The sequence below is a fragment of the Arvicola amphibius genome, chromosome 12 (genome assembly GCF_903992535.2).
Source record: "Arvicola amphibius chromosome 12, mArvAmp1.2, whole genome shotgun sequence".
NCBI classification, from domain to species: domain Eukaryota; kingdom Metazoa; phylum Chordata; class Mammalia; order Rodentia; family Cricetidae; genus Arvicola; species Arvicola amphibius.
In genome coordinates, this window is record NC_052058.2 from 12135071 (window position 1) to 12143956 (window position 8886).

Sequence of the window (8886 nt, forward strand, 5' to 3'; positions counted from 1 at the left end):
GTTCAGTGCTTTTAAAACTCTTATTAGACAACTCTTGCTCTCTTACCTACATTTTATGGCTCACAACCCCAGTTTTGTGTTAAATGTACATATTTATTCCATACTCTTGCATTTCTCCACTACTTTAAGTTTATACCCAAGCTTCCCTGTGTTGATTGTATACCTCATTTCTAGAATTTCTGTCTCGTCCCTTTTCAAGTTGACCTGTTCTGTGGGTGTTGCGTTTCTCTTTGGCTTTCTGAACACAGCAGACACAAAGACTCACTTTAAAGTTTGCACCTGCATTAGTCAGAGTTCTCTAGAGTAGCTGAGGTTACAGAATGATTCTCCTTATAGAGAGGAGGATTTATTAGAATGACTTATAGGTTGCCATCTAGATAATCCCCACATGGCTGGCTGTGAATGGAAGGTCAAGAATCCAGCCGTTGTTTAGTCCATGAGGCTGGGTGTCTCAGCTGGTCTTCAGCGTAAGCCAGAATCCGGAAGAAGTAGGCTCTAATGCCAGTGAAGGGCTTCCTAGCAGGGCAAGAGCAAGTAGGCAAAAAGCAAAAGCTTCCTTCTTCCATGTCCTTATATAGGCTTCTAGGAGAAGGTGTGGCCCAGATTAGATCTGGATTAAAGGTGTGTCTTCCTACCTCAAAAATCCAGATTAGGAATGGATCTTTCTGCTTCAAATTAAGCAAAAAAAAAAAAAAAAAAAAAAAAAAAAAAAAAAAAAAAAAAAAAAGCTCTCACAAGTGCCCTCCATTTTGGGCTTTTAGTCCCAGATGTAGTGAAATTGACAGCCAAGAATAGCCATCACACCACTTATTTTATTATTCTTAATTCTTGGATCAGGTCTGTTATAGATCTTGGATGCCACCCAAAGGTCTATTTGCTAAAAATGTGAGAGGTGTGTGGTAGAGCCTTTAAGAAGTAGGGCCCAGTGGAAGGACGCTTGGCCACTGGGAGCACACGCTAACCCTTTTTACTCCCTCTCGTTTTGCTTGCGGAACACCACGAAACAAGCAGCTTCTTCTTTCGAAACACTGAATTGAGCTAAGCCCTTTCTCTTTCTAAGCTGATTATCCCAAATCGTTTGTGACAGCAGCAGAAAGCTGGAGAACACAGATTTGGGTGCCCTATCGTCGTGACACTTTGTTTCTTCACGTGGTCTCTAAGTTTCTGCGAGTACATCTTCATCAGAGGTTGTTTTAGCGGAGATTCAGGATGCCCTGTCTTGATGACGCATAACTCCAAGGCAGGTTTGTCTTTCCACTCGGCAGAGTTCTGGGGATTAGACTGGTTTTCGATTCCTTAGCTTTGTCATAGTGCATCATCCGCATAATGACCCTGAACCAGCTGCCTAGCAGCTGGTGCTACTGGCTTGCATTCCAGTTGGTTTCCAGGAGAGTATTGCCACAATACGGTAAATTCCTCTGCTATTTCTGCAGGCCACAGGAGAGTTTCTTTAGTCCATAAGTTAGAGATATGATAGTATTTTATTATCTTGGTCTTTTGTGTGTAGCTCACTTTAGCTCCTTGTTCTCACAGAGTCCATGACTTGGGCTCTCTTCAGTATTACTAGTAGCATTCCAGTCTTAAGGCCTGCATCTGACTTGGAAACCCCCAGGAGCTGCCTGGGCTCCAGCTCATCATTTCCTCTGATTCTGATACCTCAGCCTGTCCCTCCCTCCCTCCTTCCCTCTCTTCCTTCCTTCCTATCTTCCTTTCTATCCTTCTTTCTTCCCTTTCTCCCTTCCTTCCTCCCTCCCTTCCTTCCTTCCTTCTTTCCTTCCTTCCTTCCTTCCTTCCTTCCTTCCTTCCTTCCTTCCTTCCTGCCTGCCTGCCTGCCTGCCTGCCTGCCTGCCTGCCTGCCTGCCTTCCTGCCTTCCTGCCTTCCTGCCTTCCTGCCTTCCTGCCTTCCTGCCTTCTTCCTGCCTTCCTGCCTTCCTGCCTTCTTCCTGCCTGCCTGCCTTCCTGCCTGCCTTCCTGCCTTCCTGCCTTCTTCCTGCCTTCCTGCCTTCTTCCTGCCTTCCTGCCTGCCTTCCTGCCTTTCTATTTTCTTCCACTTCCCTCTCCATCTCCTCTTCACACTCTTCTTAGAGCAGCTATGAGCTAATGTTTTTGTTTGTTAATTTTATCCAGGATTTCTGTCTGTGTGTTTGGAATAAAAAGGAGAATTATTCCAAAGCAACTAAGTCTGCCTTACTTGCTTATATAATCTTTAAACTATATTAAATTTTTTTTTTTTAAAAATAAGTGTGCTTACAGTATTGGTGTCTGCTATATACACTACTAAGCTAAAGACAGATACTTAATCATAGTTAGTTTTTATTAGACACTATTTTCTATCTAAGAATTGTTCTACCTTTTCTATGTCTTTATAATGTACTATATCATTCTGTATTATTATTTGATAGATGAGCACACTATGACAGGGGTTTATTAAGTAATAAAAAATTAAATATCCTGACAGCAAAGCTTTTCTGTTTTATTGAGATGTACTTTAAATATAACAAAATTAGAGGCAGCAAGATGGTTCAGCAAGTTAAGTGTGTTTATGGCCAAACCTGACTACCTGAGCTCAAGCCCTGGGAGCTTCAATGTGGAAGCAGCACAACTCCTTAAACCTCTGACCTCCACGCTTAATGCTATGGTATGCACCTCCCATACACACACAAACAAATAAATGTTTAAGAAATGAAGTAAATAAAGTTAATTAACTTCCACGTCAATTTGATTGCTATAAATGTGTGGAGTCAGGTGACACCTATTATAGCATGACATCTATTGGGACATTTTCATCTAGGAAGTTTCCTTTGGTCCCCTTGTTGTTTTTCTTTCTCTTCCCTAATTCCCATTCCTAGCAAACACTGAGCTGTTTTCACATCTGTATGATGCCTTCCCTAAACATAAATGGAATCATGCCGTCGAAAGACTGGCTTCTCTCGCTTGCCATAATGCTCTTGGAGTCCTTCACTGTATTGCAAGTGTTAGTTGTCTATCACTCTGGATTATTGAGTAGCATTTTCATTGACTAGAAAAACTACCTTTGGCTTGTCCATCTTATGATTTGCTTTTAGTTTGGGACTCTCACAAATTGAGGTGTTATGAATATTCACATATGTATGTTAAAAAAGATTTTTTTTCTTTTCTTTTTTGGGGGGTAGTTATCTAAAGAAGGGATTAAAAGAGTAAATGGTAAATGTATGTTTAATGTTTAAGAAATTGCCAAATGGTTCTCTAAAGTGATTCGAGAGACTTGTTTTGGTTCACTGATTGAGAGGTTTCGGTTTGGGTGTTTGGTGGCACAGCACAACCTGGTGAGAACATGGCATAGGAAGCCTGGTCATATGGTAGTCAAGAGGAAACAAAGAAAGAGGAAAGGACTCCAGTCCCTTCAAGGGTGCACTCCGAATGACCTTATCACCATACTAGAGGCGGTGGGATCTGGGAGAATAGAACAATAAACAAGGTGGATTAAAGTCTCATGCAGTAGCCAACTTTATTCAGAGCATCAGACAGTTGATACTCCGAGGGTTAAGAAGAGACACACGAGTAAAGTGTATCTCTACAAGGACAAAACACAGATGCTGGCAACCTTCACATGGCGGGCAAGCCGCACATGGCAAAAGCGTGTTTTTTTTCCATAGAGGCATATCAACAAATAACAGTAGCCAGTTGTAATGAATAATCTGAAGCAAACCGACTCTATCCACTACACCTGGGAGGAGCATGAAAATACATTCCTAGAACAATTCTGTGTTTAAAGAAACTGGAGGTCACATGTCTCTTGTCTTGTTTTCTTGGAGTTTTATCACAAGCACTCAGAATTCTCCTGGCACAATCCATTCTTGAACCATGTTCCAACATGACCTCAGTTCCTCTGCCAGACCCCACCTCTAGTACCATTTTCTAGTAGCATCACGGGCCGGGGACCACTCCTGAAACACCTGGGCTTTTGGCAAATGTTCCATATCTAAACAACTCTTCACTAGCAGTGTATGAGTGCTCTGGTTGCCTCACACGCATACCTGATCTGTGGTATTGTTAGTCACATTAAATCTTAGTCACTCTAGTGGGTTCATGTTGACATCTTATTAGACTTCAATATGCATGTCTCTAATGATCAATGGCATGACCATCCTTTCATGTGTGTCTTTGCTATCTGTAATTCATCTTTGGTAGCCTGCTAAAATCTTTTGCTCATGTGAGAATTATGTCTTACCTATTGAATTATAATAATGCTTTACATATTCTGAACGTGCTTCTTTACTGCGATAGGCTTTGCAAATATTTTCTCCTGTCTGTGCAGTCTGTGATCATAAATGCTCCCTGTGTCACCTCTCAATGCAAACTGGACTGACTGAGAAACTTTGATGGTCAATGGTTTATGCCTCCCAACAGTTGTGGCTTTCACAGTGATTGAAAGATCAGGCAGCCATGCTGAAACCTTTTGTCCAAACATCCAATAACCACATCTTTACTAAATTAATCTCTTTAATTCTGATACAGACTGAACATTCCTCTCGGATGTGAGGAGTCAAGATTGCCTGATAGGACTGCCTCTGACCTCTGTCCTTACCTTCATTGAAAACAACTAGAAACCTCCCAGCTACATATAAACCCTGCTCTGGGCAGCTTGTCCTGGGGCATTCTGTTTTCAAGTAAGCGGGAGAACCCCTTGTGGAGGAAGACCACCTCCAACAGTCAGAATCAGAAATGAATGGACCTCGTAAAAGCGCTACTCCCAAAAGGGTTATCCACTTTGCTGATGGAAACACCATGGAAGAATACAGCACAGAGGAAGAGGAAGAAAAAGAGGGCCAGAACTCAGCAGATAACCCTGTAAGCTCATTGTCTTAGTATTGATGGGAGGTGGGGAATAAATGAGTGATTAATCCAGATAAATTATATGGAAAATATGGCTTTACATTAAGCTTTTGGTCTTCTTGATAGCGTTTTAGATTACATATAGGCAGCAGACAGCCATTGGTTTGTTAGTTTTCTCATTGGTAAGAGAGAAAATTAAACATTTATAGTACATTTTGAAATCTCTATGAAAGAATTGCCAATCACTGTTCCTGATTTAATTATCTTTACATTTTTTATCATAGTCATTTATTCATTGAGGTTGAGAGCACACATGTCACAGCATGCGTGTGGGGGCTAATGGATAACATGTACGAGTCAGTTCTTTCCTTCCGCCACACGGGGCCTGAGGACTGAACTGGGGTTGCCAAACTTGGCAGCATAAGCCTTTGCCCACTTGTTATTAATTACCCTAATTTGATTTCTTTCTATTTTTCAGTCTAAACTTTCATGGGGATCATACTTCTGGTTTTGGGCAGGTCAAGTAGCAAGCAATTCATTTTCTAGTAAGTACTGCTAAGGTTTGTGTGTTGTGGGATTTTCCTCTGTATGCTGTGACTATGTTTTATTACCATTGGTTAATGAATAAAACTGTTTCAGCCAATGGCTTAGCAGACAAAGCCAGGTGGGCAATCTGAAGCGATAGAGAGTAGGCAGAGTCAAGGAAACATCATGAAACTGCCGTAAGAGAAGAACCCAAAACCTTTCTGGTAAGCCACAGCCTCGTGGCAATACATAGATTAATAGCAATGGGTTAATTTAAGATATAAGAGTTGGCTAATAAGAAGCCTGAGCTAGTAGGACAAACAGTGTTGTAATTAATATAGTTTCTGTGTGTTTTATTGGGTCCTGGTGGCCAGGAAATGAACTAGCATCCTCCACCAACATTTGGGTTTTGTCGTTCCTTCCTTCCTTCCTTCCTTCCTTCCTTTCTTCCTTCCTTCCTTCCTTCCTTTCTTCCTTCCTTCCTTCTTTCCTTCCTTCTTTCCTTTTTAAATTCTTTCTTTCCTGTGTATTTATTGATTCTCTAAGACAGATGAGACTTCCAGCTGTTCCATCCACTCCCCAGGATTCAGAAATAATAATCTGGTAACTTCCAAATTCATGTGTTAACTGTCCCAAAGACGTGGAGATCCTTCTCTCTGCCTTCTGCTTTTCTTTCTACCCATGGATTGTGATTGAGATGGGATTGACTTTTCAATGTAATTTCAGCGTCACTGCCTTCCAACATTGTGGAAAACATGGATTCTTCGGAGGGTCATTCCATCTGACCATACCACTCCATTAGTATTAGTTTTACTGGAACTTAAAGACTTACTTAATGGTTGTTGCCATGGCATCCATGCCAATCAAGCCTTCCCACTCTCTTCAGGTCTTCTCTGTATGTGAGTTTCCCGAGTCACACTGTGCTTAGTCCCTGAGCTGTTCCCATCCTGGCAACTCTGAACAAGAATGGCAGCTCTAGGCAAGTGTACTGATCTGTGTTGTCCACTGAAGACTGTGTACTGACCAGTGTTATCCACTGAAGACTGTGTGCTGACCAGTGTTATCCACTGAAGACTGCGTGCTGATCTGTGTTGTCCACTGAAGACTGCGTGCTGATCTGTGTTGTCCACTGAAGACTGTGTGCTGATCTGTGTTGTCCACTGAAGACTGTGTACTGACCAGTGTTATCCACTGAAGACTGCGTGCTGATCTGTGTTGTCCACTGAAGACTGTGTGCTGATCTGTGTTGTCCACTGAAGACTGAACCACATGAGAACAGATGGCTAGCACATCTTTTTCTTATCTTGACCCAGTTCCTGCCATGAGTCTAGTCATCACTCTCAGAGTTGTGCAAATCCAGCCCACGTTCTTCTTTCATGGATCAAAGATGCAAATAATTGAAGCCATTAGTCAATCCTTCCTGAGTCTATTCTTCATCTGGACACACTTCCCTGTTTTTGTTAAAAAAAAAAAAAAAGAACATTGAATGACACAGTGCTAAGTTCCCCCAGCTATAAACATGAGCTCTCTCGGTCCCTCCTGGGGACATACAGGATTTCCTATATGCTTATTTATAGCGCATAGAATCTTACTTTGTTTTACTTGCATTTGTTTCGTTTTGAACACAAGTGGCGAATGTATAATGACTCATTTCCTTCTAATTAGTCTGCTCGTGAATGCGATAGCAAGAAAAATTACTTTTTACTTTAGAATTCTGAGAAAGCCTAAACTGTGGCTCTTGCAAACTCCTCTTTATTCATCCATTAGAAAAGCATTACTGACTGCCTATTGCATGCCCTGCACCTAGCTGGACTCTGAGACACAAAGACAAATGATGATGTGTTCGTGGGATTCAATTTTCAGTGAATAGTGTGGACTAGTAAATGTGCCCAGAATTGCAATTCGTGTTCATAGTTGTCAGGATAGGGACAACTCGGGGACTAGGGACAGGGAGATGCAGGAAAACGTACATAAAGAAAAGACTCTAAGAGAACCATGAAAATCTGATTACAAGTTTGGGGACCATAATAATGGTCCCTGTTAGAAAAGGTGGCTCTGATCTGGAAGGAAGGAGCCAGCACAGCTGTAGGTTTCCTGGCCTATCCTAAAACTCGTAAAAGATACAGAACCTTCCAGGATGAGAGAATGGAGGAACAGCCAACAGTGATTTGCATGCAGGGCTTTGGCTCACAATGATACAAATTTCCTGGGCAGGGTCACCCATGCCTGTGGTCCTGGCTATTCCAGAGGCCCAGTGTGGTAGGACAGGCCACTGCAAACAAGTTTAGGTTCTTAGCACCTGGGCTGACCCGAAGCTTCAATCATGGATTCAGTTTCTCCAAGCACTGTTCTTCCTTCCAGCTTGTGAATTCCTTGGTGAAAGATTTGCCATCTTCTTTGGTCTTACCGAATCCAAATATCAGTATGTGCTGAATGAGTATCACAGAACACAAAATAAGGTCGGTAAAGTCATGCTGGGGGTGCCAGGCGCTCTGAGATGGGAGGGCCATTTCACTAGTTAGATTTCTGCTGGCTCTGGCTGAACGCAGGCAGAAGCAACTTAAGCAAGGATGATTCACAGGTTGATAGACTCACAGTAGCAGGAAAGACTTGGAGGCCAATGACACCATAGCAGTGGCGGTGTGAGGCTGTTTATTTACATCTAGGTGGATCGGGAGACAGAGAAGGAACAGGAAGCTGGCTGATCCTCCAGCAACCCACTTCCTCTAGCTAGGCCTTTCATCCCCAAATTTCCACAATCTCCTGAAACAGCACTGCCAGCTGGAGGCCAAGGATTCAGATACGTGAGCCTGTAAGGAATATCTAAATGGCAAGCGTATGGAAGAATGTATTCCCACCTGGTGATGAAGTCACACAACTGCACTGAGCTCCCATGGCCAGACTGGCTCACATTTCCAACACTTCTTGTGCTGTAACACTCCTGAGTGTTTGCCTCATTCCCATGAAGTCAGGATTTCAAAAGTTGAACAGCAAAATGTTTGGGTGTGAAGTTTGATATTGCTTAAAAGACAAAGCTCCTTACATGAGTGTCTCTACAAGAGGGAGTTCAGAGCTCCGTGGCTATTCTGTGAAGCTTTTCCTCCTTGCTCTCCAACCCGGAAGTTGACAAGGAGACTGAAGGGAATGGACCAGAGGCCCAGGATGCCAAGATTCCTAACGAAAACTGTTACCTGGGAGCTGGTGGCCAAGAGTATGGGGCCATCTCTTCCAGAGGAGGCCTGGTGGCAGATTCCAGCTCATGATGGACAACAGAAGCTACCCCCGCATTCCGATGCCTTGGCTGTTGGTTACCATGGCAACAGCACAATAGGCAGTACTTCTGAGCTTGCTCTGGTTCTAAGCTCATGAATGAAGTCTCAAGAATTCAAGAGCTGTATGTAACAAGGAAAGAGATGTTAGATACTTTCACAACATACATTTTTTAATTGTAAACACCTACCCTGCTGTCATTCCAGTAATACAATCCTGTCAGCACTGACTTTGCACAACAGCAATGCCTTATGGGACTTTGGGCCTGGAGGTTTG

General features: G+C 42.7%; 1 protein-coding gene across 1 annotated transcript; it reads left to right on the forward strand.

Annotated features, from left to right (window-relative positions):
- The first annotated feature begins 4704 nt into the window (after positions 1-4704).
- Positions 4705-8603, forward strand: Fam177b (family with sequence similarity 177 member B). Its single transcript, XM_038349538.1, has 4 exons — positions 4705-4830; positions 5294-5360; positions 7702-7803; positions 8464-8603. The coding sequence occupies exons 1-4, from the start codon at positions 4705-4707 to the stop codon at positions 8601-8603; spliced, it is 435 nt and encodes a 144-aa protein (XP_038205466.1).
- The last annotated feature ends 283 nt before the right edge of the window (positions 8604-8886 follow it).

Bases quoted from the DNA above. Each gene is read 5' to 3' on its own strand.
- Fam177b (XM_038349538.1), top strand. From the start codon at position 4,705: ATGAATGGACCTCGTAAAAGCGCTACTCCCAAAAGGGTTATCCACTTT. The intron at 4,831-5,293 runs GTAAGCTCATTG...TCTATTTTTCAG, and splicing joins AGAACTCAGCAGATAACCCT to TCTAAACTTTCATGGGGATC. The intron at 7,804-8,463 runs GTAAAGTCATGC...CCAACCCGGAAG, and splicing joins CAGAACACAAAATAAGGTCG to TTGACAAGGAGACTGAAGGG.